The sequence below is a fragment of the Homalodisca vitripennis genome, chromosome 1 (genome assembly GCF_021130785.1).
Source record: "Homalodisca vitripennis isolate AUS2020 chromosome 1, UT_GWSS_2.1, whole genome shotgun sequence".
Taxonomy (NCBI): Eukaryota; Metazoa; Arthropoda; class Insecta; order Hemiptera; family Cicadellidae; genus Homalodisca; species Homalodisca vitripennis.
The window spans coordinates 12,874,049-12,894,019 of NC_060207.1; the positions used below are offsets into that span (position 1 = coordinate 12,874,049).

The window sequence follows — 19,971 nt, forward strand, 5'->3', positions numbered from 1 at the left end:
TGTGTGTTTTGCTGTAGCCTATTTCATTGTCTAAATATGAGCAAAATTTAACATTTTAAGGAGAATGCCTTTTCAATGTTTTGCTTTGAAAAATTGCAGTTCTCATCTTAGACTATAAACGAAAACGTATTCTTATTACTTATATTTTTGCTCTTGATTCACACGTTTTTTACTCCATGATTCTCATGCCCTAATCTCTCGTTATGAGATTCCTCGAATTTTGAATTAACATAATGATACTATATCCAGTGAGTTTTATGTTCATCTTCACCCTTCAGAACTACTGGACACTGGACAGACACAGTATAAGGAAAACGCAATTGAATGTTTATGACTTCAATGCTTCTAATAGAAAGATTTTATGACGAATTCTTTTACCGTATTTAGATGGGGTTTTTTCCAGTTATTGGAAGATCACATAGAAGACAAAATACTCACTCAGCAGCAGAAGGCAACAGACAGTTATTGCATTCTGAAAGGTGGCCTGCGCTTTATGAGTAAATTCTAAATCCATGGTTGTAAATATTTGTTTGTTATTGTTGTAACAAAAAGTTTACTGGAAATAAATCAAGATAGTAATAATTATTGCTATTGTGACTGCGCCGGCCTTATAGTCGCAGTAAAGTTTACTGTTTTTTAATAAGTTGGTGATAAGTAAACAAACTCTTGATTGATCTTTTTATTGCTTTAGAGCACTAGTCAATGATAAATAAAATTGTCGACTGCAAAACAAGGTTATAAATATATATCAAGTAAATATTAAATAACAAGAACAAGTATATTCTAGTTCCTTTAGGAAAAATTATTAAAACCATAATATAAGTTAACCTAAAAGTAATCATTCTTTTGGATGTTTTTAACATTAAGATTTGTATGATATACATTGTGCATTAACAGTGTGGTTATATTAAAGTGAATGGAAATGAACATTTTGTGTTGATTAGCTAAGTTTGAACAATGCCATACAATAGATTGTGATAGCCTATTAGTGTATTGAAAGAAACCAAATTATTTTATTATAAACAAGATTGATTCTAAGCTGAAAGTTGGCAACAGTGATATAAAATATCAAGGATCTGAAACGGTTTGAAACTTAATGAAATATATGCCAATATATTGAGCTAAAAATTACTTCTAATCTAGCCTTCAGTTTAAAAGCGAGATTTATATTGTTACTAAGTCTAAACTGTAGCCTATAGGGATTACTCTCATGTAAATGAACCACAGTTGTTATTTATTTCTTTTCAATATAATTTAGGTACTAACTTACATAGGCTAACATAATTTTCACTCTTTTCAAAAATCTAATTGATAGGCTATATCGTTAAAAAATAAACAGTACATGCTTACTTTATTATATTAGGAAACTAGTTTTAATTTAAATGTAACAAGCTTAAGTTAGTTAACTATAGACGAATATTTCGTAACTAACACATTTTAAGTTGAGGATTTTGAACATTTTCCATCTATTATCAATAATGGCATTTCTTCATCGAGCTTTATTCACATGGTTCTTATTATTGGTTTTTCTCATTCTCTTAGTACTTCGACTTGATAATAGAATACAATGGAACTGGTTTATTGTGTTTATCCCCCTTTGGTTTTATGAATGTATCCTGTTAATATGTGTTTTCTTTAATCTCATGTCGCATTGTAAAAATGGCATTGATAGATTCTCAAATCTTGTTCAAAGAAAAATCCTATGTTTAACTGTTATAGTTCTTAAAATGGCTTCTCAAATGACTTGTTGTTTGAAGTTGGAAAATGCAACCATGAATATATCAATGTTCTATGTAATGGCTCCTGTATGGATAATTCTGCCTCTTTTGCTTGTAGACGTTTTCTTCACTCTGATTAAAAGAAGTCGTAACAGTTATTGCTGACTTTAGGTAATTTTTTCTGTTTTTCTGATTTTATAAATTTATGATTTTTATAAATTAATCACATATCCTTTGGTAAGGAATTCTTTGTATATGATTTTATAATTTAATGTTACACTTTTCAGGTAAAAAGTTTTCATTTTTTATCTTTAATTTTAATTGATCAACTTGGGTATTTCAACCTGTTGACGAGTGTGGACACCATCATGACGGCCACAGCTGAGCGCGTATTTGACTCTTAACAGACAACTGGGTCGAATAAAGTCATGCCAATCTCTTAAATGCAGAATAGATCTATACATTATTGCCACTAGGTACTTCAACAAAACAGAGCTAGGATTTGTAATGAGATTATCATTAACTTAGTAAGTTCATTAGGTGTCATGTAAATTCATCAGTAAGGTCAGTAGTTCTCAATGTTGGCTTATGAACAAATCTTGTAGCTTACTTTCCGATATGAAACCAAATGGCAAAACAATACCAACTTGTGTGAAAATGTTTTGACGCATTCATAAGACATTGAAAAATCATCTATTGGATGCCAGGTTCTAATTTGAAACAGTTTTGTATGGTTAATTTAAGTAAACTTTTCATCCAAACAATTGATGATCATTAAAATATAAATTTAATAAATTGTATATACAGGGCTTGATTTTAGGTGGAACATCATTCTGGAACTTCCAGCGAAGGGAATCAGATCTCCCCCACACGCTCTGTAGGTTACAGTTGTAATATCTAATTGTTTATAAAATAGATATTAGAACTGTAACCAATTTTATATATACAAATGGAACATAGCAAGAGAAATATACAATTTTATTTTGAATCTGGTAGGCCTACATTTATATGAAAAGTATTAAAATCATAAACTGTAACTGCTACTTCAGGGTGATCTCTCTATCAGTTTTAGTGATTCATTAATCTGGAGATCAGCAGCAGTATCAGGAGCAATTTATACCAGTGCTAGTGATAAAACACTGCTGCTAGTCTTATAAGATTTAAATGTCCCCAGAAGAATTTCAGCTCCTTAGACATTCTTGCATTTGAATCAAAATAACAGACTGGCATTTAATAAAATATTGCAATATGCAGGATTTATTGTTTGAAAACGTGCGTAGTGGGCACAAAACACAAAACTGATCAGCCATATTGGTATCTGTATGGAGGTGATAAACTAAAGAAACAAGTGTACATGAACGGAGTGGTGTGATGCTGAGGTAGCAGGGTACTTACAGTCTTTTAGTTATGCAATAATCATAGAATTATTTTTTTAATCTTTATACTCAACTGACTAACAGTAGGTGCATGTAGTTTGAAATTGAATTAATTCTTTGTATGTAATGAATTGAATAGATACATATAATCTGTTCTGAGATTAATTTAAAATTAACTAGACGTCTCATTCCTCATTCTGATTAATATTCTTGAGTTTGATCATTTACTTGATAGTGTCCTTCACCTAAGTTTTGTTCGCCAAATAAGCTAATTGTTATATAGCCTGTTGAGTAGTATTTTTTGGTTAGTATCTTGGTGGTGTAAAATAAGTAAAATCCCAGTCATTCCTATGGGTTTTAGGCAATGCTTGAATGTATCACAAACATGCACTGCTACAATGTTTTCATACAGCGACTGGAGGAGAGGCTCAGAGGATATAGAAAAGATTGTTAGGCATTTTCATTATCACCTACTAGCTGTTGTGACATATACAGTCAATTCAGGTATAAAGTTACATAGGTTTTCAGGAAAAATTTCCATAGATTATTTAATTACTGACTATGGGAGCAAAGAAGAGTCCTGGCTTAACAGGCTGTACATATAAAAATTTGTTACATTTATAGTTTGGCGGGTGATTTATGCATATCTGACTATTACCTTACGATGAAATTGTTTTCAATCGATAATTTGCTTGATGCGTTATTTGTTGATATAAGCAAATAAGAGCTGATAATATATTAATGACAAATATTTAAAGTTCTGTTAATTTATATTTTGTTGTAACTGTTTATTAGTAGCCTATATCAGAAACACAAGTAGCAAAGTTCCAGTTTAACAAGTAGCAGTCCTACTGTGAAATGGAGTTTGAGTATGTTGAGCACCTTCAATTAGGTTTCAGCCATGTTCTAGGGTTCTTCTTTAATCTAAGAAACTGATATTCTTAAAATTGTAAACAAGGTACCGTACTACAAATGACAAATATATTAACAAGCAATTTTCAGTTGACAGGTTTTGATAATTTGTTAATTGTTATACTACAAAAGAAAACTATGTTTATAACTACAGAGATTAAAACCAATTTTTAATTAATAAAGTGAGGGTTAAGTAACTTCTTATTTTTCTATGTTAAGCAATCACTGATATTTCAGGATTCTAATATTAAAAGTTTAATACAAACTATTCTGGTTTGAAAACTTCAATATATCAGTGGAGTCCTGAATGTGTGTTGTTGGTCTAATTACAATAATATAGTGCTATGAAATTTATTTGTTTCACTTCAATAATCATGTTTTTTATTTATAGAGGGAAACTAAATTAAGAGGGGTATCCAGAAAGAAGATTACATTTCACTCTGTATTGAATTATTTTGATGCCTGGGCATTTCTCCGGTCAGTGGCTATCCAGCCGTGCTAGTGAGAGGTTACTGTCGCTTCCTGTTTTTTGACAATAGCAGTTTAAAATGCGTGATGCAATTGAGAATACCAACAGTTGTGAAGTGCGGTCGGTAATACGGTTTTGTTGGCTAAGCACAATTAACCAATTGAGATTTATTGCCAACTCTGTGAAGTTTATTAGAACATTGTGATTACTGAAGGTGGAGTGCGTCAGTGGTGCATTAGGTTTTAAAATGGCCGAGGTAATGTGCATGATGACCAACAAAAAGTGGATGGTCAAGCATTGTAACCAGTGAAATTATCTCTAAAGTCGATGAGAAGATTAAAGAAGACTGCCGATTCACAATAACGGAACTCTCACTTAGTTTTCCTCAAATTTCAAGGAGTTTGTTACACGAAAGTCTTAACAGAAACCCATAAAATCAGTGTATGGCTGTTTCATTGACATTTTTGGAAAATAGATGGTGACTCGCTGCTTGATCGAATCATTACAGGAGACGAGACTTAGGTAAAACATGTAAATTGCGAACAAATGGCTTCCACAGCAGCGCTATGACGATGACATGGGACTGCGGGACGGTGTGACTACCTGGTTGAAGTGTCAGGCGATAGAATTTTATAACGCTGGAATTTCAAAACTAGTTCACCGATATGATTAGTGCCTAAATTTGTATGGTGGTGACTATGTTTAAAAATAGTATTTAGTGCCACTTTCAAATTTTTATAATACAATTTTTTCTTTTGCTTTGTTTTTATTTATATAAAAACGTAATCTAATTTCTGGATACCCCACGTATATATTGATTCAAATCCAATTCTGAAATATCAGTATCATATCAAGGCAAATCAGATTTATTTTAAGTCTTAATACAAATGGACTAGAATACAAAGAAAATCCTATATAATCAGATTTAGTAGATGAATCTAGTTTTAAGGGGTTGCTGGCTCTTTTAAATCTGTTAGTGTTTATGCTATATTAAAATACTGTACATAGGCTCAACATTTTTCATCTGGATTAAATGATGTCATGAATTAAACTCATCAGAACTTAAACCATATTACGAGTTTTTTACTGATTCTAAACCAAACAGTTGTACTGAAGATTTAAATGCTAAATATGATTCGTTTTGATGTGCTTTCATACTCAATGATTTATATATTTTTGAAAGACTGTGTATAATAATTTGTAATTTTGAGTCAGGAACTATAGATTAAATACTTTTTTACTCACAACCATTAAAGAATAAAATACCGTATTCTATTACAGAGGTGATTATCCCAGTGTGTACTGGATTTTGTTTCAATAAATTAATATTGGTTTGGTTTGATTTATGTTAATTAAACATCATATTGTAGGTAATAAAAATTTTTCTGTATTGTTTTATTTTTATTTTGCCAACAAAAATATATATTGTGTGCACATTTATTTTTAGCTGTTACTTAATGAACTGCAATTGACTTATGTAAACCCTGAGGAAAAAGAGCTATGGCATTGAGGTTAATTTTAAGTAATAGACTTCAGAGTTTTACCTCGAAAAGAATGTACCAGCCTTTTCTACACATGAGAAGTTTGGTTAAATGCAACACCTCATTGTATCAGTCAGATCTGTGGATGAGTTATTCTACCTTACAACATTACTGGGTTGGAAGTTACAAACTCGTAAATTCCAACACTTTGACTGGCAACCAATCTGTCCGTCACTATGCCAAATCAAGGGACAAGAAAAAAAGTGATAAAGGTCAGTATATTTTATGTTAGGTCCTAAAATTTCCATGCCCAATATTGGTAGTTTTGCTGTGCTACTTTGGAGGACAACAATAAGACTTGTGTTATATTAATATATGGATATTCAATTTGAATGTTGAGGTAGCTCCAGTTCAACTTCCTCTTAGTTTAGTGTCTGGAATCTGATGCTATCACAGACGTCTCCTGGGATTTGGAGTTATTTTTATCTAAAGAAATCCAAAAAATTACACTCAATTGTGCATCTGATGATACAATAAGAATATACCTCTTCATCTAGATTACACTATATTTTGTAGTCTGTGTCTCCAATGTTAAAACAATGTAAAGTCCATTTTCAGCTTCTTTGCCAACAACCTTTTTTGGGTCTCTTAAGTCGAAGATGACTATTCCAGGAGTCAAGTCTGTGACAGCGTAAGATTCCAGACGCTGCACTAAGAGGAAGGTGAACTGGAGCTACACTCAACATTCACAGTGGATCAAACCTTCCCACCACAGCTACTTTGTGAGGGTTTTTAGTTTGTGGTAAAGCTGAAGGGAGGCACTCGTTTGTCTACACAATTAACCCTATGATTTCTGCATGCCTGTATTAAGATGGTCAAATCCGCTTTGCATATAACTACCAAGTCCGTGTTTATATTTTCCAGTAGTTGCTTGATCACTCGGTGCCTCATTTGTAAACTGGTAAACACTGGAGACCCTAGCAGTGTTTGCTTGAACTAAAATAATTTGACAGTAACATTGTTTCATTGTGTACTGCACTATTGGTTTAACTGTGAAATTGTTACTGACACATGTGTTTGTATTCATTTTATCCAATCAACACTGAATATTATTCTATTAGAGTTTTGTAAATTTGTATGTTGGTGTTTGGTTGGGTTTTGTTTCGCGTTTCGACTGATATGACAGGAACTGGTAGAAATAATGATGAATATTGTTTAGAGCAGTGTGAATAATCTGAGGAATTATTTTATTTACTTAACTATTAGTGTGCATACCCAAATAATTACTCTAGTTCTAACATTAAATGTAAACATATGCATTTCTTTACTTCGTGTACAGTGCAATTTAATGTTTTGTTAACAAAATTAACATCACGTTTTGATGATAAAAAAAAACCTGGCTGAAAGTAAATTACAGCAAAGTTGATAATTAATTAAGTGCTTAAAGAATTTAAAAAACTTCAAATCTATTTATTTTTAAGAGAGACTTTCCAAATAAAGTGTGAACATAGCAAAAATGTAATGCTTTAAGAGTAAATAAAGTTAAATCATAGTAAAACTGAACCATAAAACAAACTATATCATAATATGAAATATCACTTCTGAAACAATGAATTAACAAAAGTAAAACATATTTCTACTGTGTACAGCCCTTAATTGTTTGATTTACATTTGCTTTTCATTTTATCAAGCACTTTCAAATATAAATAATTTTAAATAATTCTGACCATTAACTGTAATTTATTCTGGTTATCAATTTGTGCTTAGGGAAATATTGTCATGCTTAGTCTGGTGGATTTCATGACTTCTTAATTTATTGTGTAATAAATATCTTTATAATGAGTTAAATTATAATAGTTAAATAATTAAAATTTAACTATTAGCTGATAAATGTTAGGTAATCCTTGGTCTGTGTGTGCAAATGTTCACAGATCTTTGATGTTACACAGATCTCTCTGCGCCTCTTGTCACATGTTTACAAAATTAATGTGTAAAAATAAATTACTTATCAAACATAATCTATCGAATGTCCACAGTACTTGACTTTTGAGCTGTTGGATTACATCATTACAACTATTACACAGTTAATGTAAGCTAAAATAGTTATATTAAATATTTACCGCACTTTTGTAAATATACAAATACAGCGTCTTAAGATTTTGGCAGATTCAAAGCACTTGTAAATAATTGTATTGTATAACCAAAATGAGGATAATTTATTAAATTGCTTTTGTTGTATAGGTCACAAGAAGAAAGTTCAAATTAATAAAGAATTACTTGCCGAGGTAATCAATGTTTCGGCCATGCAAGAACAAATGCTAGGTGCAATTGAGAAGCTAAAAAATGATTTTGTCAAAAACTTGTCATTAAGGTCAACATCAGGTAAGGTTTCTCCTATATCATAAAGATACTTAAGAAATCTCTTTTCTTTTTACCTTGTACAGGAGAGACTCTAAGTTAATCTGTCCGCTTCATGAGCTACTGGCCTGTGTGAAAATCATTTAAAACAATAAAAATATAAAGAGTATAATAGATCACAATTGTATACCGATGTACAACATTTTATTACTTATTACAATATATTTTTGCTGACCAACTAAAAGTTGCATATACTGTTATCAAACTTTGTACATATTTTCAAAATATAACTAATCATCAATCAACAACTCATCAAAAGATTGATACAGAAGTGAAGTCCGTTAAAACACTGTTAGACAGAAGGCCGTCATTAATTATGACAGCAGAAATGAAGGAAATCTTACCAAGACTAGTTGACATTAGAGGTTTAAACTTCCCGAAGTTTCTTGTAACATTTCTAGAATCTGCAGTGATCCATTCCTTTTTTTTAACGCTCTTCTCAGACTTGATTATTCTGTATATCACAGTTGTTTTTTGTACTGGGTTCATCATTGAAATTTTATTTTTATGACTTTAAATTTTAAATAATTACTGAACCATTCTATTTGTTATACTTCAGTTATTTACATCCAAACCTTGTTCAACCTATTTGTAAGGAGATATTACAAAGAAGATTAACTCTTTACCTTCCTTCCTCTCCAAACTCTTCCTTATTCTCAATTATGTGGTATTTTCAGGTTTGAGCTGATGCAGTTAGATAAGCTTAGATTATTATTAGACCTTTTATAAATCATGCTTTATTAATTTTGATTGGTTATGATATTTGATGCCCGTTATTAGGTTCTATTGAAACACTTCCAATAACATTTGAGGGCAAAGATTACATTCTGCAGGATCTCGCCCAAGTTGTGCGCAAGAACCCAAAAACTGTGGTTATCAACATGGCCGCTTTTCCCCAAGCCATCCCCACTGTGGTTCAGGCCATCAGCAAGTCCGGGATGAATTTAAACCCACAACAAGATGGTACTTCACTTTTTATTCCAATTCCAAAGTAAGATTGGTTTTAGTTTTAAAATTAAGAATGTTTTCACTAACAATGTATGTATACATTTCCACGTAGTAGTGCATGGAGAATATGTTCTGCTTCTAATTTTTGTTCACATCCAACCAATTAGGTCACCATAGTCTTTTGGATTTGGGTTATGAATTTTAAGAAGTACAACGGCTAGACAATGTATCAATTTTAGTCAATGTTTTAAAATGATCTTATTAATAAAAATCATAATATATATATATATATATATATATCTTGGATTTTTGGGTTTTGTTCATAAAAATATTAACCCATTGAAAGGCGCAGCATGTGCCCTGTCAGTGAACCAGAGGCTTAAAATCGCGCTTAGAGTATGTCCTTAGTTCTGTTATGTTGTATTTTTGTCATCTCTATTGCATTTGAATGCTCTCAGATAGGTTTGGTATTTTGTCGTTTTCATAGTAATTCAAATAACATCGAGTGGATTGAGCTAAGGTGTGTATATTTGGTCTGTTATCTATCTTTTGTTTTTAAATGGTGATTTTTTGTGTGTTTCAATTATAAATCAGAACTTGAGAGACTATTATTGTAGAGTGAAATTGATGTATGTATAGCAATAGCGATAATTATCTTTGAGAAGATAACATCTAGTTTGAGTTTGTCCCCAAATACTCAAGCTACTCTTCAGTCTGCACACGAAGACGTTCACTCTGTTGATCCTGATCCTAGTGTTACACTATTTTCACCAGAACACTGGTACTTAAGTGTATTTGTTGATCCTGATCCTGGTGTTACACTATTTTCACCAGAACACTGGTACTTAAGTGCATTTGTTAATCCTGATCCTGGTGTTACACTATTTTCATTGTGTATTTATTCTTATAATGATTAACAATCTGTTTCACTAATAGTACAGAACCTTATCATTATCAGATAAAAGTTGTTATTTGTAGGCACAAAATTAGTACCAGGGCAGTTTATCTCTAACACAGAATGGTGGGGTTTAAATAGTTCATATAAAAATAATAAGGAAATTTCGAGATGTTGTATTGTTGTGTGTATTCCTGTTTGCATCCAACCCAACATTTTGTTTGGCAACTGTTGTAACTACAATATTTGTTTCATTGTTGTTGGAGTGTGTTTAATGGGTATTACGTTTTCTAATAAGGAAAAAGCAATGTGTGTTGTTGCTGGTTGAATTGAAGTCTGTAACTTCAGTTCAACTTCAATACGATGTTGATTCACACAATTAAAAAAAACTGGATCAACTGGATAAAAAAATCTTGTAAAGCAGAGATCAACTGGTAGACCAAGAATATCAAATGAATCGGTTCAACTAATTAGACAAAGTTTAGAGTAAGGCATTCCAAAAATAACAATTCACAAAGTATTATGTTAAAGACTAAAATTGCACACATTAAGTCAAGCTAGCACAGGAATTTAAACCTGATGATGGTGTAAAACGTGTCAATTTTGTTGTTTAAGTGATAAAAACAAATTTTTGTAGATGATATAATTTTTACAGATGAATCTATATTTCATATTAATGGGTGTGTAAACAGACACAATTCACGCATATAGGGTACTCAAAATCTACATGAAATCTTTGAAAGACCAAATGACTCACTTAAAATGATCATATGATGTTGTCTTATAAATAATCATGATTAGGTTGTTTCTTCTTTGCAAAAAAGATAATTAATAGAATTGTGTAGCCTATCTCGATATGATAAAAAATATTGTTTTCCTCAGTTGGATGAACTCAAAAATATCCAAGAACTTTATTTAAAACAGGATGGTGTACCCTCACATTTTCATGGATTTATAAAAGACACTTTGGATGGAAAGTTTGGAGATCAATGGATAAACTGAGGAGAACCTATGATCTGACCTCCAAGGAGTTCAGACCCTGACTTTTTCTGTACTGGGTTACATCAAAAACATTGTTTAAAGCCAAAGAATTCATTATCTACATCTTTTGAAGAACAAGAAGCAATAAAAACTGTTCAAGTAATGTTTTGGAATTTGAAATTGATCGGATATTTGCCAAGTGACTAATGGAGTGCATACAGAAATTTATTAGTCGTAAAATAACTGTTTTGAAATGACGGTTTTCATTAATAAACAACATTCACTATAAGTAATTCTGTTCATTTAAATCATATTTCAAACTCCCCATTCTTTTATAAAAAGCTCTGTATTTAACATCTACATGAGTTTGATCTCTAGAACTGCTTTATTTACTATATCATAACTGTTCTGTTACATGTGTTTAAAAGTTCAGGTATTTGTATTGATTTCAGCAGATATTAATATGTGATGCTTTAAAAGTGTGTTTTAATTGTATGTATCTTTAAAATGTGTTGTTTTGTTTATTTAGAGTTACTAAAGAACACAGAGAATCTTTATCCAAAAATGCCAAAGCATTATTCATAAAATGCCGGGATGGTATAAAAGATTCACAGAACAAATTCATAAAAGCTGTAAAAATCAAAGAGAAAGATGGTCTTTCCCAGGATACAGCCAATGAGATCACGAATTACGTAAGTTAGTAACAATATCTAACCAAACTAAATTATTTAAGCAAGAAAATATTGTGTTCTGGAATTTTTAAACTTAAATTTTGGGAACAATCATAGTTGCATTTCTCACATTTTTTCACTGTATTATTTATGTGAATTAAAGCAAATAGCTTGTTGTCTGCATCATAACCACAAATATAATAAGAGAATCAAGATTAATATTCTTGTACATTCCAGTAAGTCATTTGAGAACAATAAGTTCTTTAAAACTAAACTACTACATTATCTAGCAGACTTATTTTTTATTCTTACTCTGAGTTCTATTCAATTAATTATAGATAAGTAACTATAACTTAAAAAATATTATGTAATTATAATGGTTCTTTTTAATTTTTATTGATGAATTGTTAAATAATGTATATTGCATTTTTAGAATTTAAAGGTATTATGTTTGATCTAATGTGGTTTAAACGATTCACAACTGTGTTGCTTTTCATTGTGTATGGCATCTTTGCTGTGCTTAATGTGAATGTTTTAGAATATTTAACCTGTTAATCAAGTGCATTAGTACCCACAGCTGTGTGAATAGTACAGGGTGACTGCCGGGAACCGGACGAATTTGCAACAGCTGTTACATTGTTGTTACACGTTCTAGGAAGATTGAGGTTATGTCATTGTTTTGAGTGAGCTTTACCATTTTAGTCACGATGGATCAGTGGTCAGTTCAGCATCATGTTTTTGCATATGACACATTTATTAAAAATGGCGAATCCGTTATCAAAACACAGCGTATCTTCCGACGCCACTTTAATATTGCGCGAAATGACACGGTTCCAAGCCGGAATACATTGCTAAGATGGGTGCACAAGTTCAGAACAACAGGAACAGTATCAAAGAAAAAGCCACCCGGTCCAGCAAGAACAGTGAGAACACCAGACAACATCGCTAGAGTGAGAACTCCTTTGATGAGGAGCCCGGGTCGCTCTGCACGAAGACACGCACAAGAGCTACGCATGAAGCGCGATTCTGTCAGAATAATTTTAAAATCAGATTTGAAATTTCATCCCTATAAAATACAGGTGGTACAGCAACTGAAAGAGAGGGACTATGGACAAAGAGAAGATTTCGCAGTACGTATGCAGGTGTTGTTTACTGATAATCCTGATGTAATGATGTTAATGAGCGACGAAGCTCACTTCCACTTAAACGGTTCAGTGAACAAACAAAACTTACGATATTGGGCTCCTGAAAATCCATGTAACTTTCATGAAAAACCACTCCACTCTCCAAAAAGTAACGGTTTGGTGTGCTGTAGGCCACTTTGGGATAATTGGTCCGTATCTTTTTGAGGAAAATGGAGTCACAGTGACAGTGAATTCTGCACGCTATGTTCACATGTTGGAAACATATCTCAAGCTACAACTTTGGAGGCGAGGAATAAACGTGAAAAATGTTTACTTCCAACAAGATGGGGCTACAGCGCATACTGCCGCTGCATCGATGCGAGTTGTGAAGAAGATGTTCCCTGGCAAGTTGATTTCACGTTTTGGTGACGTGCCGTGGCCGCCGAGGTCACCAGATTTGTCGCACTGTGACTATTTCTTATGGGGGTATTTGAAAGCTCGTGTCTATGTTCACAAACCACGAACATTATTGCAGCTAAAAGATGCAATCACCGAAGAGGTGAATTTGATTGGACAAGACATGTTGATGAGAGTGCGTAATGATTTTCTCCAGAGGTTGGAAACCTGTATCCAGGTTAACAGCCATCACATGCATGATATCATCTTTAAGAAATAAACCCAAACTAGGATAAAAGGTTCCATAAAACATATGTTTTTTGAAATTGTATGTTTTCACCAATATATATTCCACAATTAAATAATTTTACTATATAAAATAAGATTGTACTATTCATTTAAAATACTTCCGGTTCCCGGCAGTCACCCTGTATATATCTTTTGGATGAATTCTGAATATGATTGTAATATTACTGATTTTAGTATATCAGTGCTCTTGTTGTTATTCATACTGGGATTAGTTTTTGATAACAATAATTCATTTGTGTATGTTACAATCAATGAAAAAATTTATGATCTTATTTTTTTCAGATTACACAAGTGGCGACAGACCATATCTCCACAGCAGAGAAAATGTTAGAAGCAAAGCAACAAGAGTTGTTAAATGAGGCATAGCCTTAACAAAAGACTGTTGTCATCAAGAAACTTTAGGTGTACATGTCAATAAACTTTATTTATAATTGAGTTATGTTTATATCCCTATTACTTTTCATGTAAAGGTAACATATCCTACTCGGTAAAGTTTCTCTTACACTACAATATTGAAGTGTACAACAACTTTTAAGTTTAAATTGAGGCTCCTATTTACCCGCCTACAATCATTAATGTGCCAACTGGCCAACGACACTCACAGTTAAAAAATTGGAAAATCAAAGGCCCTAAATACTTTGATGCCTAAGCTTCAACTCCTGTTAAGTCACATAGTTAGAGCTTACATGCCATTTGTATTTCCTACAAAAACTTGCCAATGTCGTTATAAATCAAAATTACAGTGTTTGCCACACATTCTTGAAAATGAAACAAATGAGCAAATTCTCAAAAGTGTTTCTTCACCAGTTAGATCATGACACAGTAAAAGCTCAATTATTGGAAATAATAGGAGCTGAACATGTTTTGAATAACCAAATTTTCCAATAATACGAGATTATCTAAATATAGACTTCTGAGAAATGTACTTAAATTATAACATCACTGTATTATTTATTATATGTACAGAACAAGAACAATATCTTACAGAACATTAACTAATAAACTTATTAGTTCTTAAAATAATCAGAGGCAACAGTAATGACACTGAACTTGCCACTGCAAGGAAAGCACTGAGTGATAATGGGAATATAAATTGCTGCTATCAGAGTTGATGATTGTGCCACTGACACTCCAAGATAAGATGTGGAAGGGTTGGTGACTTCAGTGTAGGGGAATGTAGGGATGGAAGGACTGTTACTCCTCTATGGACAGTAAAGTTATGAGTAGATAGTGAAAGCTGAGATGATATTTAGGAGGGATCTTATTGATTTTTTGTGAAAATTGTCCTGGTAGTTGAGATATTGTCTTCCTATGACATCCCCGAAATAAATTATTTGAGTGTTGTTAATATAATATTGAGATTGCGCTTGCTCAAATTACTTGTTCATTCTGACCTTCTCGATTCAAGGCTCTATTTCACTATTTCTCAAGTTGTTTCCAATAATCAGAATTTTACTGTAATGCAGAACTCTTGAGGAAAAGTCTACTACAGTACAACAAGCTGAAGGGTCTGGAAGTAAAAAGTCCTTTTGCACATCTGCTTCAACCAGCCCACAAAATTTCCCTTGCGCAGCCTCAATTGTTACTTCTGTGTAATCTTGGTCCCTATTCAAGATAATAGTGATGTGTTCAGGATGGCTTTGGACTAAGGGTCTGTAAAGCATCAGATAAGAATGTTTTCTTGTTGGAAAATTGGGTGATCCAAACGAAAAGATGGTCCTTCTAAATTAAGATATGTTGAGATCAGCAGACTCGTAGAGTATCAAGATCCTGTACACTGTACTTTCTCTTAATCTTACTGTCCCTAGTCCCATAAAAAAAGAATGAAGGATTAGATTTTCAGGTACGATAACATCTGACAGCTAATACATGGTTCAGGTCATACCTAAACCAACGTAGCCAAGTAATAAGTAGATTTATATACAGCAAAGCAGAATGTTTAATCTAATTCAAGGGGAATTAATGGAGGAGTTCCTTAGAGATCAATCCTTGGTCCTGTTCTGTTCATATTATTCACCAACGAATTCTCACAATATCCTGACTACCTCACTATTCGGAATACTGGTAAACAAGACCATCCTCACAAATACTTCCATACCAGCCGTCTTGATACAGTGTTTTGTAACTTTCCAACTCGGACTCACTCTGTATGAAAAGATGCTAAGTCACATTGGCTGCGTAATTACAAATTAAGAAACCCATAGGGGCAAGACATGAAGAAGGAGTTGAGCAGGGGACTTGAATTCTTCAACAGAGATTGACACTTCTAATCTTTGACTGATCTTATCATTACTGTAACTGTTACTGTCTTTATAATAACCCTGTTAGTTTTAAGAAGATATTTGACACCATTTTATTAAGTTTGCCACTTAGCAACTGGTAGAGAAATTTAATATCATGAGCACAAAGCTATATATTGCTGTTCAGAATAATGAAATCATTATTAAATAAGAAGAAAACAGAGGTCCCAAAGTGGAGTCTAAGTTCCTGAATCGACAAAGAAACTCTCAGAATATACTTCACTAAATATCTAAATGTATCGTCTAAAGGGTTAATCAGCAAATAATGATAAGGCAAAATCCGAAAGCTGCAAAAAAAGAGATGATGGTGAAGTTTGTCAAAATGCTTAGGTCAAATTTGGAAACCAAGGTAGATGATATAAAACTGACAATGGCATGCTACTACAGGCCTACACACAGCTAAAAACCGTCACAATTTTGTAGGAATAGAAAAACACTCATGAAGTCATGCTGGCGTAGGGATAAGATAGCACTTTTTGCTTTTAAAGACCATGCATACCATTTAGAGTATCTTTATTACGCTTACAACAGACATTGTTATACAATTTGTTTGGGGACTCTGTTATGGAATCAATACTACTGTTATTCCATTATAGGTGGAAGGAAACTGTCACATCAGTGAACTCGTCTGAACAATTCTCATAGTATAGGAGCAATGATTTTGAAAATACCTTTGATAATGAACATAGACATAGCATCAGCCCTACAAAATGCAATGGTTTTAGGTTCTTGATGGCAGACTAGACCACTTCAAGCAATACATGAGTTGTGTCACCAACAAACTCCTTTATCCACTACCTTAGACTCTTTGCACAATTAGCCTTATTTAAAACATTTATATGTGGGAAAACAGTACTCTTCAAACTTGTAGTTCAGAACTTTGGCTTCAATGACTACCCCAGCATCAATATTTATAGATGAAACAGAAAATCCTGTAACTGGTTTGAATATTTCCTGCAGGGTATTGAAATTTCCCACATTTCTTTCTATTCATGTGACTGTTTTCCAAAAGCTTTAGGGCACTTTACAAACTAAAATTGTAAAGTCAGAAGAAAAAAATATGTCCTCCAGATTTTGTCAGAATAAGAGTTTGTCCAAAAATGTTTGACCTCCTTCTTATTAATCGATTGTTACATAACTGATTCTCAGACTGGCCTTGGTGGTGGAAGAGGGAGACCACCAATCAATGAATCACATTGCTCTGTCTCATGTCATTACATTATGGCTGAAGCCTCGAGCAGTGTTTTTAAAATTTGTGACATTCTGCATGCCAAGATCTTCTAACTACTGTACAGTCAATCGATGGATATTGTTAATGACACAATTTCAATGTCTGTAGTTATAGGCCTGCCAGACAACGGGTCACCCTCCACTCAAATGCGGTAGACTTTGAATCGCCTAAATCAATCTTTTATCTAAGTATAAACTCATCACAAAAAGTTCTTCATAGAGACTACCTCTTAAGAAGAATGGCGAAGTTTCTGGCAAAAGTTTATGCTCAAGAGGTTCAGTCATAATGAAATGCGACAATTACAATGTAGCAAATACAAAGTAGAGCGATGTTACTGACTGGGTAGAGCACAGTGAATTCCTGGCAGTAATCTCAGAAGGCTTCTCCCCCCTCCATCCCTGTAATATTCACCCAATAAAGGGAGGTCTGATTCATTTTGGAAACTGTGATATATACACACTACTGCTTCAGGCTTAGTAAAACTCATTTAGACGAGCAAGTATAAACCCATAGTAGTGAAGTTGTCGTCTAATATTATTTTTGTAAAAACTCATTACCATGGATGCAAAACAGATTGTACTAAATTATTTATTGTATTCAACAACATTGCATTCTATCCACTGAAATATTTAGAGAAATTCTTGTTGAAAATGCCTAAAGCATGGTTCACTCCCCAACAGTACATACAAGCAAGGCAGTATACATGGCAAAAACTGGAGAAGGATAAAAATTTAGTTTTAGTGGTAATATGTATTATTTTGAGCATACTACTTTTATTTTTATTGACCACAACCTTTCTTAGGGACTATTGGCTGAATCCGTAATAGACTTCCAATCTTCCGGTGCATAATGGACAGTGCTTCTGATCTGATTATTAAAATATTATTGCTGTAACATTGGGTAATTTTATCACCTGACCGGACATTGGCACTCATAATAGAGTCAACAGTCTTAAGTAGTCTTAACACCATACTACGATGTCTGCTATGGTCAACTTGTTAAAACTACTATACATTAACTTCTTTCTATAATAAATGTAGATAACACATTCAGTGCGGCTACATATTGAGTGATCTTAGTAGTGTAATACTACACTAAACGTACTATGATGTCTGCCACTGTCAACACATCAGACAAGGGATATTTTAAAGGGATCATTTTGGAGTTGCTCAGTAAAGCTCTTAAAACAAGGTGGGTCAAGGATACAGGTTCATCAAGATAATTAGGACATGGAAATTCAGGCTTAACATTTAGACATTACACTAAGGTTGTAGAAGAAGTTTCTCTACTTCAATTCTTCCATTTATGTAAAAGCATAAAATTGTTAACGGTTATAATTAAATTGTTAAGCACACAGACCATAATAATGAGAGAAAGAGAAATAAATATTGTGAAGCCATCTGTTATGATTAGCTCTACCATTTTTGTGTGATTTTGAAAACAGCACATCTTGCATTAAAATATAAGTTATATCTTTTAACTTATTTTCTTCAAATTGTTACAATATATTATTGTTTTGTGTATCTTATTTTTAGGACATACCAGAGAATGAAAAGATAACATACTTCAATAGGCCCAAGAAGGAAATTAAGAAAAGCCAGTATGACATTCTCTTTCACTTTGAACATGGATGGGATCAGAAGATGTGGCGCTCTGACCGCAGTAATCCAAAGATTTTTCAAGATGGCATACACAATGAGGTTATATATTTAGCTTGGTTAAACCCTTAATTAAAAAAGGCACAACAAAATTTGGAAAAACAGACAGTCCTACATCACTAAAGGAATTGTCATTTAGTTACATCAAAATCTATTACATTCAACTATCACAGTCAGTCTGTATTTAAAATTGTATTCTCTTTGCAGATGAACTATAGGAGTATATGAAAGTTTTAGTACAACAAAATCCTGCTAAAGGCCTTACATAGATATTTTTAAAAATTTTGAAAATTTAAAATTGTGCTCTAGAATAATTACGACAATAAGGCTGGAAAAGTAACTCTAAACCAAAATTATAGAACACTAAACATTTGTTCTAATTTATGTACAATGATCTCATTGTGCAATAGTGAGAATAATTTGAGAGGGGGGGGGCTGACACAGTGGGTGGTTCAGGATGAATAAAAAAGATCCTCCAAAAATAGGGACTCAGGAATCTTCCCTTGGGAAATTTTTTAGCTTTAAGACCTCACAAGTGAGTTCTAAATTTAGACAAACTACTTGGTGTAATTTTAATGTTTCACCCATGGTGAGATATCTAAAAACTAAAGTAAGTTTCCAGGAAGAAGAACGAATAGTACCAGTGCTTACATCTTCAATATATGGACACAGAAGGACTAACCTGGAAGGAAAGCCATTGTTTGTGAACAAGCGATTCCAGTCTACAAGAGAGTTCTACAGAGTTAATAGTGTCAACATGAAACCTTCCCGTGGTTTACCGAAGGACCAAAGCACCAACTGTGAAATGTAATTTTGTTAAAATACAATTAAATAAAATTTTTGTTTGTATCTAATTTTGCTTCTCCTACTACCTTGACTTCAAACCACCACCACTTAAATTATACAGTTTCAAAGATCTGCAGCAAGATTGCAGCACGTGACAGATGAGTGCTGCAGTGTTGTTAGTACAACGTGTTAGAGCAAGAAGATTCTTGGAGCAATTGGAAAAATATTTAAATTTAACGCAACTAATAAAGGTACAAAATATTCTAATTTAAATGTGTATTTCGAAATAAAAGATTTT

General features: G+C 32.8%; 2 protein-coding genes across 10 annotated transcripts; both read left to right on the top strand.

Annotated features, from left to right (window-relative positions):
• The first annotated feature begins 300 nt into the window (after window positions 1-300).
• Window positions 301-14,133, top strand: LOC124357335 (ribosome-recycling factor, mitochondrial-like). Of its 9 annotated transcripts, none has more exons than XM_046809085.1 (7): window positions 572-734; window positions 1,837-1,889; window positions 5,923-6,228; window positions 8,198-8,338; window positions 9,155-9,365; window positions 11,728-11,890; window positions 13,981-14,133. In XM_046809085.1, exons 3-7 carry the CDS (start codon window positions 5,976-5,978, stop codon window positions 14,062-14,064), a joined length of 852 nt encoding a protein of 283 aa, XP_046665041.1. In that variant the 5' UTR covers window positions 572-734; window positions 1,837-1,889; window positions 5,923-5,975; the 3' UTR covers window positions 14,065-14,133. The 9 variants fall into 9 exon arrangements, with proteins under 9 accessions (XP_046665015.1, XP_046665023.1, XP_046665041.1 ...); XM_046809077.1 differs by lacking the exon at window positions 1,837-1,889 and adding an exon at window positions 2,539-2,595; XM_046809059.1 differs by lacking the exons at window positions 572-734; window positions 1,837-1,889 and adding an exon at window positions 301-515.
• Window positions 14,134-17,152: 3,019 nt separating this feature from the next.
• LOC124357465 (uncharacterized protein C5orf49-like) lies at window positions 17,153-19,741 on the top strand. Its single transcript, XM_046809706.1, has 3 exons — window positions 17,153-17,972; window positions 18,765-18,929; window positions 19,510-19,741. The coding sequence occupies exons 1-3, from the start codon at window positions 17,880-17,882 to the stop codon at window positions 19,696-19,698; spliced, it is 447 nt and encodes a 148-aa protein (XP_046665662.1). The 5' UTR covers window positions 17,153-17,879; the 3' UTR covers window positions 19,699-19,741.
• The last annotated feature ends 230 nt before the right edge of the window (window positions 19,742-19,971 follow it).

Coding starts and splice junctions, on each gene's coding strand:
- LOC124357465 (XM_046809706.1), top strand. CDS start 17,880: ATGCCTAAAGCATGGTTCACTCCCCAACAGTACATACAAGCAAGGCAG. Junction 17,973..18,764: donor ATAAAAATTTAGTTTTAGTG/GTAATATGTATT, acceptor TCTTATTTTTAG/GACATACCAGAGAATGAAAA. Junction 18,930..19,509: donor AAGATGGCATACACAATGAG/GTTATATATTTA, acceptor GTAAGTTTCCAG/GAAGAAGAACGAATAGTACC.
- LOC124357335 (XM_046809059.1), top strand. CDS start 5,976: ATGGCATTGAGGTTAATTTTAAGTAATAGACTTCAGAGTTTTACCTCG. Junction 8,339..9,154: donor GTCATTAAGGTCAACATCAG/GTAAGGTTTCTC, acceptor GCCCGTTATTAG/GTTCTATTGAAACACTTCCA. Junction 11,891..13,980: donor CCAATGAGATCACGAATTAC/GTAAGTTAGTAA, acceptor TATTTTTTTCAG/ATTACACAAGTGGCGACAGA.